The sequence below is a fragment of the Neomonachus schauinslandi genome, chromosome 15, assembly GCF_002201575.2.
Source record: "Neomonachus schauinslandi chromosome 15, ASM220157v2, whole genome shotgun sequence".
NCBI classification, from domain to species: Eukaryota; Metazoa; Chordata; class Mammalia; order Carnivora; family Phocidae; genus Neomonachus; species Neomonachus schauinslandi.
The window spans coordinates 46773111-46787042 of record NC_058417.1 but is presented as its reverse complement, the minus strand read 5'-3'; the positions used below and the strand labels follow the sequence as shown (position 1 = coordinate 46787042).

Sequence of the window (13932 nt, the reverse complement as noted above, 5' to 3'; positions counted from 1 at the left end):
CGGCGCCGCCCCCCGGCCCTCGGCCCCCCCAGCCCCGGCGCCCCCGGAGCGGCGCGCGGAGGGAGGAGGGCGGGCGGGCGCGGCGGGCCGGGCCGGCGGGCGGCGGACTATGAGGCGCCCACCATGGTGCGATGCGACCGCGGGCTGCAGATGCTGCTGACCACGGCCGGAGCCTTCGCCGCCTTCTCGCTCATGGCCATCGCCATCGGCACCGACTACTGGCTCTACTCCAGCGCGCACATCTGCAACGGCACCAACCTGACCATGGACGACGGGCCCGCGCCCCGCCGCGCCCGCGGCGACCTCACCCACTCGGGGCTGTGGCGGGTGTGCTGCATCGAAGGTACGGCCGGCCCCGGCACCCACCCACCCGGCACCACACACACGCACACGCACACCCTGCCCGGGGTGCCGGCCGGGAAGGGGGTGGGCGCGGCACTGGCTTCGCGCGACACACAAAGGAGCCGGAGCGAGCGGGCGGGTCCCCTCGCGGCCAGCTGTGCACCAGCTCGGGGTCCCTCAAACCGATCCCACAAACTCCACGCACACGCACACCCCCTCGCACACAGACACAATGAAACACACCGAAACTCACGGGCGCGCGTGCAGCCCGAGACCGGAGCGATCCCGAGGGGCCGCGCCGGAGCCCCCGGGGGAGGTGGAGGATGGCGTGGGGGCGGGAGGAGGCTGGGGTTGGGGGGAGCGGACCGGAGAGGAGGGGAGGGAGGAGGGGGAGGGGTTGCTTGGCAACCGGTGTCTGTGCGATTGCTATGGTAACTGGCCATCCTGGGGCGGGGCCGGCCGGGGGCGGGGAGCGCCGGGGCCGCTCCTCGCTCGCTCCAGGCCGGGGCCGAGGGGTGGGGGTGGGGGCCGGGCTCCGAGCGACTCCGGGCGAGCGGGGTCGCCGGAGCCTGACGCCGCCCAGACCCTGCTCCGCCGCCTACTCTTCCATGGGGCCCCGGCCCGCTGCTCCCTGCTCGGTGGGGAGGGAGGGGTGCGTCACCGAGACTCCCCCCCCCCCCCCCGCCTCGGGGAGCAAGCCGTTCGTCGCGGTCCCTCGACAGGGAGGCTGCGGGAGACCTCGGCAGGACACCGGAGTGCGCAGGGGCGACCCGCGGACCGACAACTGCCTGGGAGGGGCGTGGCCGCCCCGTCGGGGCAAGAGGGGCGGGGCGCTGCGCCCCCCAGATGCGCGAGGAGGCCGTGTAGTGGGTGTTGTAAGGTTGGAACGCCTCTGGGGGCCGGGATTGGGTGTCCCGGGACCGTGGGGACCGCTCCCTCTGCGGGAGGGGCCCGGACGCCTCCAGTGGCTCAATGCGCCCGACTTCAGCGCCTCCCGCCCGCCCTGCTGCGGAACTGGAACTAACAGGTGGCTGTGGAGGGGCGGTCTGGTCCCAGCCAGGTTGTGGACGGGGCCTGCCGCTTGGTCTTGGCTTTCAGATTGGAGGAGGGATGGGGGGAAGTTGGCGGAACGTTCCTTTCCGATATCCTTGGACAGAGTTTCCTCTTTCTTTTTCTGTAACCTTTTCCCGTGTGTTAACTCCTCCCCTCCGTTATTCGGGGAGTTCTCCCACACACTCAGGCTTCCTTACTGCAGTTACGGCCCCTGCAAATAGTTCAGCGGCGTTGGAGCTTGGTGGAGGTTGGTAGGGAGCTCTTAAAGAGATGGCCCTTTTTCTGGCCGCATTTGGAGGCCTCTAAAAAAAAAGGCTTTATAAAGCTGGGTCGGCTGCGCCCTTCCCCTCCTCCTAGACCTGCTCTGGCGGGAATCCTGCCCACCTCTGCCCCCCCACACCCTCTCCCAAACAAGGCTGCCTTGCCCTTTGCAATCTGGAGTTTAACGCCAAGGCTAAGTGGAGTCTTGGAGGAGTGGGCATGTGCAATCAATAGTTTGGGAAACACGGCCACACGAAGGATCGGTGGGCCCACGATCACACCCTCCCCTTTTCTTTTGAAAAACATCATTTCTGGTGTGCAGTTGCTCAGATCACGAACACCTACTCTTCTCATCTGGAGAATGTACCCACGTCATTACCTGCCACAGCACCTGAGTTAGACACAGAAGAGGGGCTGCAGAGCCCCCATGTTCTGCCTCACAGGCTCTGCGTGGCACGGTAAGTCATGCCACTGTCACCTCCCACATGCACACGTGGAGCCCAGGCCTCCCAGTTTCCCCGTGGAAATCGGAACTAACTCCTCCACAGCGGCGAGCCTGGCCTCTGCAGAGCAGCTCGAATGCCTCCTTTATTAATTCCTCATCCTAATTAGGATTGATGCTGCACTTAGCATCTAGCCAGCTGCCTGGAGCCATTTGCACCCGGTGTTCATCAAGAGAGCCCCAAGCCGATCTGGGCAGCTGGCTCCGCTGGCGGAGGGAGGGTGGGGAACTGCCATCTGGGGGACTTCACGGTAAGAACTGAGCTGCCTCTGTCATCCCCCCCACCCCCACCCCCCACTTGAGCTCAGGGGTTCTGAGGGCCGAACCAGGCCACATCCAAAGGCTGGAACATCCTCGGACCAACCCAGGGCTGGGAGCGCTGGTTCAGGATTCCTTGTTGTGGCTAGCATCATCCATCCCTGGACCTGGGTGGAAATTGCTGGCAGACCGCGGAGAAGCACAGTCGCCCGACCCCGGTGATGCCTCCACCTGCCAGCGAGGGTCCAGGCCAGGACCCGGACAGCACAGCCATCCCAAGCTTCCCTGGGGCCCTGGTCACCCCAGTGTTGGCTTTGTGTGTAAAATGCATGATTTCCACCTGTTCTCTAGCAAAGTACCCCCAAAGCTTGACATGGGGAAAAAAAGAAAAGAAAAGATCAAGCCCCTGGGATGAACCTGGAAGAAATCCTGTAGCCGGGGACTCAAAAGGGTTTGCTGGCAACTCACAGTGATTCCGTTTCCTGGTTGTCTCCCATCGATGATGCTGCCGGGGCCCGGAGAGCCCAGCCCTCCGTGTACTGAAGGCATCCCTGTAGTCGGACAGGCCCACCCCCAGCCAGCCAGGGCTACCATCACCCCAGCTTCTTTCTGCCCCCCCCACCCCGAGCCCCTCTATCGGCCAAGCGCTCAGAGCCTGTGCATTTTAGCACATGGCATGCTCACAGCAGCCCCGAGAGGATGCTGTCTGCACCCCCGTCTGCAGCCGAGGGTACAGAGGCTCAGAGAGGGTAAGGCACTTGCCCAGATGCGCCCAGGTAGGAGGCTGCTGGGCCAGATTTGAGCCTTTGTCTCACTACAAAGCTCTTCCCACCATGTCATCCTGCCCTTTCCCAAACAGCTTCTGGGTTGCCATTAAAAATAGAACCAAGTACTTGACTACCCAGTGGAGCCTAGCTCTGAGGTTGGGCTGACAGCAGCATGAAGCCATTCAGAAGTGAGAATGTACAGGAGATGCCCAAATTGCATAACATACTCTCTCTCCCCTCCCCTTCCCTCCCCTCTCCTCGCCTCTCCCCTCGCTCCTCCTCTTCTCTTCTCTTCTCTTCTCTTCGTCTATTTCTGCCTCTGTTTCTGTTTCTGTCTGTCTCTCTCTCTCTCTTCTACCACGTTCTGGACTAGCCCATCCCCATCACCATCAGTCTCCTGCTCCCTCCCTTCCCAAGCCCACCTCATTCTTTCTTTGTGTCTTTGGTGACACTCAGCCCAAAGCTGGGGACACAGGAAAGAAGTCATAAAGCTTTGTGGACTTTCCTATCACAGGTATCACCAACCAGCATTTGTTCAATCTCTAATGCATTTTGCAATTAGGCAAGGTATAGAACGTAAGCAAGCATTATGGAGCATGTACTATGTGCTGGGAACAGAAGACCTCGTGTAAACATAGGAGGGGAGGAGACTGTGGGCCCAGAGGGCTGCAGCTTATGTCAGCCTGCCAAAGCCCCCACGCCCACTGTTAGCTCCGGAGTATTCGCTGGGGCCGCTGGAGGCCAGGGTCCGTGAGGGACCCACCTCCCTCACCTGGGCAACATCTCTCACACCCGTATACCCAGACTTCATTCACACCATGGCACACAGAGAAAAAGAAACCATTAGTACTGCACCCTGGGGCCAGGGGAGAGAGAAGACAGCCACCAGGGACTACCCAGGGGCTCCAGTCCGCCCAGGCCCCGCCCAGTTGCCCAGAGGCCTGGGGGCGGAGCTTACTCCTCCAGGACCCTTGGAACCCTTTCTGGGCAGGTGCTGGGCAGTTCTGCCTTACCATGCTCCCAACATAGGACCATTCAGAGACGTTCTGATTTAAATACTGTCCTTTCCACACCCACTCCACTCCAGGCACTGGGCTGGGGACTTTTCCTGTCTGTGTTTGCTTTCATTTTCTCTTGCAAAAACTCACAGGCAGCCTGTCCAGTCAAGCCCAGGTGGGTGGACAGCAGCTACAGCAGGGCGCTCCCAGCTAGTCACCTCACCTGCCGGCTCTCCTTGGCCCTCTGGTGTTGATAATAACAGCCATCACTTAGTGAAGACCTCCATGCAGGACTATGTTAGTTCATGTCATTGTCAACAACACTTCAAGGTAAATATTAATTATCTGCCTTTCATAGGTGTAGAAGATGAGGCTTAAGATGGTCACAGCTCTTGAGTATTAGAGAATGTCTTCGGTCTGGACAGATTAGCCTGGCTTTCCACCAGCCAGAGGATGTCCTTTATTTGAACCACACAGATTTGAGAAGGGGCAAGTAAGGGGGTTGTCTTATTCAGTTTGCGCTGCTGTAACAAAATATGATAGACCCAGTGGCTTAAACAACATTTATTTCTTAGAGTTCTGGAGGCTGGAAGCCCAAGATCGAGCACCAGCCGATTTGGCTCCTGGCTTGTAGGTGGCCCCTTCTCATTGTGTCCTCACAAGGTAGAGTGCAAGCTCTCTGGTCTCTCCTTATACGGGCACTAATCCCATCATGAGGACCCCCCCCCACCTCAAGACCTCATCTAAACCTAGTCACCGCCTCCAAAGCCCCACCTCCAAATACCGCTGGGGGTTAGAGTGTCAACGTATATGAATTTCGGGGGGACATCAGCATTCAGTCTGTTAGAGGGCTGTTCTCCCTTCCTGTCCCTGCTCCCTAACTGGTACTCACTCTCTAGTCACTCAGGAAGGGGCCCTGGCAGTCCCTTCTCCTGTCCACCTTCCCTTAATGCCCTGGTTCTTCACTGCTTTCTCTCTTCTTATAAGAAAAAACCAGGTCCTTTTAACTGGACCCGATTGACTTAGTGAGGAGAAGCTGGGGATCCTGGCGGTCTGATTTAAGGACCTCACTACAGAGCCGGCTTTGGAGGACCCCCATGTGAGAGGCTTCAGAAAGGCTCAGTAGGAAAGCAGCAGGTCTTTAAAATAAACCTCCTGGGCACACACATCTCTCTGTGTGCCATGGTGTGAATGAAGTCTGGGTATACTGGTATGAGAGATGTTGCCCAGGTGAGGGAGGTGGGTCCCTCACGCACCCTGGCCTCCAGCGACCCCAGCGAACAGATGGGGAGACTCGAGATTTCCGGGCTATAGTCAAAGAAGGGCAGCAGAATCATCAGATCCAGAGTCTCAGAGGTGAGGGAAGCAAAGAATGGCATAGCCAAACTAGAGCTGTGGAAGAGAGCCTGGTGGGCCTGAGGGGAGGGGCCTAGCTGATCTGGAACATTCCTCCCATTTCTGACTTTCTGCTATAGAAGCCCCAGAGAGCCCCTTGCCGCCAGCCTCTCGGTTGAATCAGGTTCATGTGGCCGTGACATGGGCCAGCAGGAGGGGTTGGGCGGCAGGGGGGCTCCTCCAGCTGGAAGAACCTCTGAGATTACTTCGTTCAGTGGCTCTCGACCTTTTTTCTGCTAAGACACACACAGAAGGGCTATAAGTCACCGATCTGCCGGGCCTGCTTCTATTCATTCATTCATTCATTCATTCATCCATTCACTTATTCGTCATTCCATACATATTCACTGAGCCCCTGCTCTATGTCAGACGTGTGAGGCTCTTAGTCACAGCGGTGGACGGGACAGACTCGGTCCCTGCTCTCCCGGAGCCAACATTCTCATGGGGTAGCTGACACTTCCAGGTCCTGATGAGGGTTAGGACAGACACAGAGCAGGGGTGTGCTGGGAGAGGCTGGGGAGGGTTGCCGTCGGTCAAGAGGATAGGAAAGAGCTGTTGGAGGACTGGAGAAAGACCTTCCAAGAAGAGGAAAAGGCAAGCTGAGGCTCTGAGGCAGGAAAGGCTGGGCAGGGCTCCAGCACCCGCATGGGGGTCCCGGAGAGGCTTGGAGGTCAGGATCAGGGTCAGTGCTTTGAGGGGTTTGGGCCAGGGGAGTAAAGTGATCTGACTTATGATTTTAGAAGAGCCTCCGGCTGCACATGGAGAGTGGAGACTCTGGAAGGCAGAGGAGGCCACCAGGAGACCAGACTGGAAGCCTGGGGCTAACAGGTGGCAGCAGAGATGGTGAGACGTGGTGAGAAGGACAGGCAGGAGGAGGTGAGGAGTCAAGGGTGACTGCCTGGATCTGGGGCTACGGCGGCTGCGAGACGGCGGGGCCGTGGCCGAGTGGGGAACACGGAGGAAGGAGCGGGAACAGGAAAGGAAATCAAGCATGTACCCATGGGGGTTCCAAAGTTTGGCGTGACCACCCAACGTGCCCGCCACCAGAAGTCATGCTGAGAAGTACCGAGAAGGGTAACTCGGGGGGGACCACCCTAAGTCCTCACGGTCCCGAGTGTTTGGATTCATCATCAACTGCCCATCACGACAGGACAGGGTTTGTCAACATCAGGACACCGACATTTGGGGCTGGGTCCTTCTTGGTGGCTGGGGCTGTCTTGGGCGCTGTAGGCTGTTTAGCGGCATCTCCGGCTTCTGCGTACTAGAAGCCAGGAGCATCCCCCTGCTGCCAAGCTGTGACAACCAAAAATACTCCCAGATGTCCCCTGGGCATGGTGGGGGGGGTGGAGTGGGGAGGCAAAATCAGCCCCCTGTGGAGAACCTCTGCTCTAAGGGAAGCAGCATGTAGGTGGGGGGGTAGGGGAGGACCCGATTCCTGGCAGCTGGAAGGAGCTCCCCTCTCTTCTCGTTCCTTCAAGAAAACACGTGAGGAGAGCAGCTCTACGGATGGGGGACCTGGCGTCTGCTTTCAGTGACTGGTGGCATAAGTGGTCACTTCCATTCCCTTCTTAAGAGTAATGACTCGCAAAAAAAAAAAAAAAAAAAGAGTAATGACTCACAGGTGACCCAGCTCACCCCCCGCCGGTGACACCCCAGCGTGTGTCCACACTGGGGATGAGAACTGCTGATGGGGCCTGAGCCTCACACTCTGCAGGCAAAGGAAACTCAAGGCCAGGGAGGCAAAGTGACTCATCCAAGGTCACACGGCTCGTTGGTAACAGGGAGCAGAAGGGGGTGTGGGGGCTGCCTGGTTAGGGCTTCCTGGGCATAGCCTCCCCTCAGGTGGGCACCGGGAAACGCAGGAAGATGAAGGGAGCTCACTCCCTCAGGGCCTTTCTCTGCCACAGCTCATCAGCTCCATCACAGTTAACCCACAAACACACACTCAGACCAGCCAGGGTCCTCCAATAAGGACGCGTGTCCCTGGGATCGGCTTCAGTAAGAGAACACACTGGTTCTAACCCCAGCGCCATGCCCAAGCCCCCCCGCAATTCTTGCTCTTCACCCCCATGGCGTTCTGGGAGATGCTGATGAGACCATCTCTTCCGAACTGCGAGTCAGGACATGGTACCAGACGAGGGACATTCCTTTTCTAACGTAACAATTTCTTTATGTGAAAACCTTTTCAAAGCTGTGAAAATGACATCACCTGATTTTACTCTATTTAGTTCTTCCTCCAACCAAAAAAAAGAGAAAGGAAGAAAGGGATGAGATTAAAAAAAAAAAAGTAGAGGAGGCATTGGGTCAGAAGTAGAAATAAGGGCAGGAAAATAAGAGGATGGTTGAGTCCGATGAGCCCGCAAAATGCATGCTGCAAAGATTGGCCGTGTTGCTGGAGACGGGCCACTGCTTGTCTCTGAGCTTCCCGGGGCTGGGACGGAGAGGGGAGCATGACCAAATGTGAGGAATCCCATGTGCAGGAGATCACTGCTCAAGAGAAGCCTGATTGTCTCTGATACAGAGGCCTGGGACAAATGTATTCCCTGTCTCCTTCTATCGCATTAAAATAGACTCTGTTGAGGGACGCCTGGGTGGCTCAGTCGGTTAAGCGTCTGCCTTCAGCTCAGGTCATGATCCCAGGGTCCTGGGATCGAGTCCCGCATTGGGCTCCCTGCTCCGCGGGGAGCCTGCTTCTCCCTCTGCCTCTCTCTCTCTCTATCTCTCATGAATAAATAAAAATAAATAAATAAAATCTAAAAAAAAAAATAGACTCTGTTGAAAAGGCAGCATGGGCTGCAGGCAGGAGGCCAGGTTTTCAGTTCAAATCCCAGCTTTCCCAGGTAAGCTGTGCAGCTTGAGGCAGGTTCCTTAACCTCCCTGAGTTGTTGTTCACATACCTGGAAAATAAGATAATGAAGCAACAAATGTGAAAGTGCCCAGTGCACACCTACAGAGTAGGTGCTCCCCAAACGGAATGCTTGGTAGGACAACACTGGGGGGACTCAGGAGTGCCCCTGGCCTCTGTATGCCAGGAGCTTCCCAGGTGTAGGCCTTGCCCCTTTGCATTTCAAGGGCTCTGCGATTTCTCTGCTGTGTCAGGACAGGGCTGGGGGCCAGACGACCCTGTGAGGGAAGCTCTAGGGTCTTTGGAAGCTCCAGTAACTCCCCTGGAAGCCAGGCTCTGCTGGCTCAAAGATGGCAGACTATGATGCCATACTCAGCCATGCCTGGCCTTGATTCTACTGTCCTGGAGCCAGGATGGGGCCTGGGAGCCGCCCTGTTGGGGTGCTGGGTCAGGAGAGTCCTCTGATTGTTTTTGCTCCCTAAACATCAGGATCTATCGCCTCACTTCCACCCCTCTCCCCAACTTCCAACCATCCTTCAAGCCAACCTCCCCCACGAAACCAACCCCAGCTCTTCCGTTGAGCTCCCGGAGGATTTATGCCCCAGCCGTAGAGCTCGTGCACTGGCTTGTAGGGCTTGGGATTTTCTTTTTTTTTAAAGATCTTATTTATTTATTTGAGAGAGAGTGGGGAGAGCACAGAGGGAGAGTGAAAGGGAGAAGCAGACTCCCCGCTGAGCAGGGAGCCCAATGCAGGGCTCGATCCCAGGACCCCGAGACCATGACCGGAACTGAAGGCAGACGCTTAACCGACTGAGCGCCCCGGGCGCCCCCAGGGCTTGGGATTTTAACTGGAGCTGCTCTCACCCTTCCCCTGCCTATCCCTCCCCTCCCCCACCTCCGAGGATTACAGACCTGAAGCCAGGTCCCTCCTGTCGTGACATCCACCCTTCTGTGCCTCCTACCACACCAAACCCACAGAGGCAGAGGTACTCCCAAGTGCTGTTTAGGTGTCCCTCCTCCTCCCTGGCCATTGCCCCTGTCTCTGAGAGTGCGGGAAGGCCACGGGGAAATTCTTGTCTAAGCCCAGCTCCAGAGCTTGGGAGAAAACCCACTAGCTAAAGCTGGTCAGCCTCCCTGGCTCACCTGCCATCACTCCCTCCTGCCCCCCACCCCGGGGAGAGAGGCAGGGCAGGATGCCCACCCCAGCTCTCTCTTCCAGCCCCCATCAGCCCACATGGAAGCATCGGACACTTGGCACTGAAGTCACACGGACCTGGGTTTGAGTCCAGGCTCTGTCACTCATCAGACAAAGTACTCAGCCTCTCTAAACGTCCGTCCCTTCACGGTGAGACAGCCCCTGGGATCACTGTGAAGGTGTCGTGAGTAAACCTCACGCTTACATGCAAAGGGCTGTGTGCAAAATAACCTTCGAGGTGCGTGACATCTTGTAGATATTCACGGAGGGATTGCCTTCTCCCTGGCTCCATGTTTCCAGAACCTTGGAAATTTTCCCAGAAGAAAAAAGTTGCTCCACCTTTGCAGCCAATTTGAGCGGGGTCCCGGGTCAGCTCACTGGCCCCCAGGGTCTGGGGAAGGAAGACACTGAGCCTCTGCGGGGATGTTTGGGCCAGCGGAGAACACGGGGCTGTGTCATCACCTCTCAGGGGCAGAACCGCTCGGAGAGGCTTCTGTGAACCATAAAATCAGAACCCGAGGGCTCTCAGTTAGGAGTTGAAATAGGGTCTAGCACCAAGTCAGTGCCTAGGGCTGTGACGGCGGCCACCCAGGCCGAGGGCCCCCCACCCCATCTCCTGGTACTGAGGCTGCCGCTGCGAACTGCGGTGTGGCGGGACCTGGGCTGTGATAGAGGAGGACGGGGTGCTGGGCTGTGGAAACATCGGAACGGGGCTCAGGAGACCTGTGGCCTGATCCCAACCCTGCCACTGACTATCTGAACCGTCTTTTGCTCCTAGAGCCTCGGTTTGCTTGTTTGGCGAATTGGCAAATGATACCTGTCCTTCCCTCCATCCTTCCCTTCATCCTCCATTCTTCTTCCATCCTTCATCCCTTTATCCCTCCTCCCTCCATCCCTCTCCCTCCATCCCTCTCCCTCCACCCTCCTCTCTCCCTCCTCCCTCCACCCTCCTCTCTCCCTCTCCCTCCATCCTCTTCCTTCCATCCTCCTCTCTCCCTCCATCCCTTCCCTCTCCCTCCATCCCTCCTCTCTCCCCGTCCCTCCTTCCCTCTTTCATTTCTCCTTCCTCCCTCTGTCCTTCCGTCCTCCTCTTCCCTCCCTTCTTTCTCCTCCTTCCCTCTTCCCTGCATCCTCCCTCTGTCCATCCTCCCCGCAGGGTTATGGGAGTATGCAGTGAGAAGGTACTTGGGAAGGTGCTGGTGAGGCCCAGTGGCCGCTCCCACAGAGGCACTGCAGAGGGGACAGGACTGCACATGGAAACACGTGGGCTTGGCCTCTCATCACCCTGACACCTTGGCAAGGAACCCCATGCGGGCAGTGGCCTCCCATGTCAGATGTGCTCTTGCTGGCCAGTGTGGTCTCTCCTCAAGAGAATCAGCTGCGACTCCTCTCCCACCCACTCGGTGCTTAGCTCAGCCTCCGGCAAACACTGCGAGTCTGCTTGGCGCCCAGCACAGTGCCGGCCACCACAGAGACCAGACGAAAGCCACTTCCTGCAGGAGCCCTGCTAGGTTGACCCCCAGAACACACCCGCTGCTTCCCCACCACTTCTCCCCACCTGGCTCCCAGCCTCTGTCATCTCTCACCCCGATGCCCCATGCAGGGTCCTGACTGATGTCCCTGCTCTCTCTCCTGTCCCCCCCAACCCATGCCAGCCCCTCACTCACAGCCAGGAAGATCTTATAAAAATATAATCAGATGACATCATTCCCCAGCTTGACACCTTTTGATGGGACCACAACCCATTTGTGATAAAGTCAGGCTCATTCCCTGATCCACGAAACCCTGCAGATGTGGCCCCACATACCTCTCCGACGTCTCCCACCAGGAGCTTCAGTTTCCAGAAAAAGAGTCAGGGAAGGTGATATCTGAACCAAGTCCAAGCGATGGTTAGTAGCATGGGGGCTGGTCAAAGAGACGTGCATTTGAATCCTGCTCTACCCTGCATTCCCTGCAACCTTGGGCAAATTCCCCAGCTGCTCTGAGGCTCAGTTTTCTCATCTGTAAAATGGGATACAGTGATAGACACCCCCAGGCAGTGGAGCCATTCCCCAAGACACAGAACCAAGGAGGAGTGGTCCAGGGGGACTGGAGACAGGACAGCTGGACTTCGGATGGGCTGAGTGCACAGGGTTTGGGACCACCCCTCTCTGCAGGGATGAGGCAGGGCAGACCCAAAGACACAGGTGTGGGAGTCATCTGCTGGATGGATGAAAACAGTTCCCCCTTGTGATGGCATGTCAGGCCGTGAATGTGGAACCCCAGTGCCTTCGGTTCCCCCACAGGTCAAATGGCACTGTGGCATTTCTATTTTCTGAACTAAAACTAGATAAAAAGCAGGTAAGAGGTTTTCTATTGTTGTTGAGGGTGTAAGAGGTAATACAGGAGGTGTTATTGGGATCCTGAAATGTTGGCCTTCCTGGTTTGTTTGAGGAGGTGGTGGGGCAGGGGAGAGGTCCAGACGATTTAAAATCAAGACTGTCCTAGAAAAATCCAGACCCCAGTAACAGGTCATGTGCAAAGGCCTCAAAGCGACTGTTGTCACCAAGGCTGCATTCACAGGCCGGGGACCTGTGCAGTTGGGACCCCGTCTGTGTGTTCGGTGCTCTGCTGTCACCATCTTTAAATTCTTAATCATTTTTGAATAAGAGGATCTGCATTTCCACTTTGCCCTGGACCCGGTAAATGACATAGCCTCTCTCGAGTATCCTTCTGCCTCGAGAAGAGCCTTTGTTGAGAAAAATGGGATGGAGAAGCTGGTACCAGAGGGTCCTGAGGTTGCGCAGAAATTGGTGGCTGGAGTGGGGAGCAGAGCTGGGTGCTGGAAGCAGACCTCACTTCTCTCTTTTGTCCAAGAGACGGCCACCAGCTCTACCCAAGGCCAGGGGCTGCCTCGGAGAGCAGTAGGACCTAAAACTCTGTCACCGTGAAGCATTTGTGGGGTGCCTACTGAGTGCCTGGCTTCGTGCTGGGCTCGGTGGGTACAGAAAGTTCTCAGGGAACTTACCCTCTGGTTCCGGGGAACCCAGAGGAGACAAGGCGGCCACATACAATGGTGCAGGGCGTGGAGAGCTCCAGAGCATACCTGGCTGTCCGGGACTCCTCCTGGGGGCCCTAACAAGACCTGTCTCATAGGGCCGGCAGGAGGATCAAGAGGAAGACACACGCAGGGTTCCACACACATCTGCTTCTCCATAGACGTGCAATACACAGCGGCTGTATGAGGGGCCTCGTGGAGAAAAGTAGCGCATGGGGGGGGTTGGGGGAGGAGGGCGCAAATCCCCTGGTGAGTGGGGTCTGAGCCCAGGCTCTGCCTCCCGCTAACTGTGGGGCCGCCGGCCAATCATTCCATGTGTCTGTGGAGCCTCGGTTGCTTTCTCTGCAAAATGGGGTGTTAGCAACAACCTACAGTGCAGATTTGCTCACAGGAGCCGAGATGAGATATGTCTGTGCTTAGCTCGAGCCAGGAATAAAGGGTCCAATGCCTGGTAGTTAGTGTCCTTTACTAACCCAGAGAACGCCCTGCACGTGGGACAGTGGGAAGGGGTCCCACCTGTGAGGATGGGTCTCAGAGGAAGGGAGACTTCAGCGAGCCCCCGGCCCCCCGCCCAAACCACAAGCAAGGGAAAGCACTGAGATCCCTGAAGACTGCCCGGGGACATTTCAGGACACGCAGGCTCCCTTCCAGGGACCGGACGGTCCGGCCAAGGCCGTGTCACCAGCTCATCTCTGCCACGCAGTGGGGGGGAGGACAGCCCGCGCTCGCTTCCGGCCCTCGCTCTGAAAAGCCCGATAACAAGCGCACATTGACGGCCGGGTTCCCCTGGGCGAGCATGCTCTTCCCGGCTCGCATCTGAGCCCTCGCCCGATACATTTTCTCGCTTCAGCAATTTGGCATGTCATACAAAGGCGCTCTGATTTTTCCTGATGTCCAGCTTCTCTTGCATGAAAAATAGCTTTTGTTGTCTTTCTGCCCACGGATTCCTGCGTGTGAGTCAAGGCCAGATGCCTGGTGGGTGAAGAGTCCCGTTTGCTTAGCCGTGTGCGGGGTCTCCCTTCTTCCACCTTGCTGGCCCTTTGTGGCCTGTGGCCCCTGAGGTTCAGTCTTTCCGGCAGTTGCCTGCTGGGCCCTGGCCTGTCCCCCCACCTTTGCTCTGGTCAGTTCCTCCCCCCACTGGGTGGCTGTGTCCCAAGGGTCCTTGTTGGGGTTGTAGCCAACGCCCACAGTCCCACCATCACCACACCCACCCGGCCAACCCATAGGTCTCCTTCCAGGAGTGTCCTGTGAAACCAATGCGTCTTGTTATTCCTACCCC

At 57.5% G+C, this 13932-nt stretch overlaps 1 protein-coding gene across 1 annotated transcript in view; it reads left to right on the top strand.

The window, feature by feature from the left end:
• Positions 1-123: 123 nt before the first annotated feature.
• CACNG4 (calcium voltage-gated channel auxiliary subunit gamma 4) overlaps positions 124-13932 on the top strand; it is a 56006-nt gene continuing 42197 nt past the window's right edge. The window contains exon 1 of the mRNA XM_021678423.1: positions 124-343. Within this exon, the coding sequence (XP_021534098.1) occupies positions 124-343 (220 nt within the window). The remainder of the gene's footprint in view (positions 344-13932) is intronic.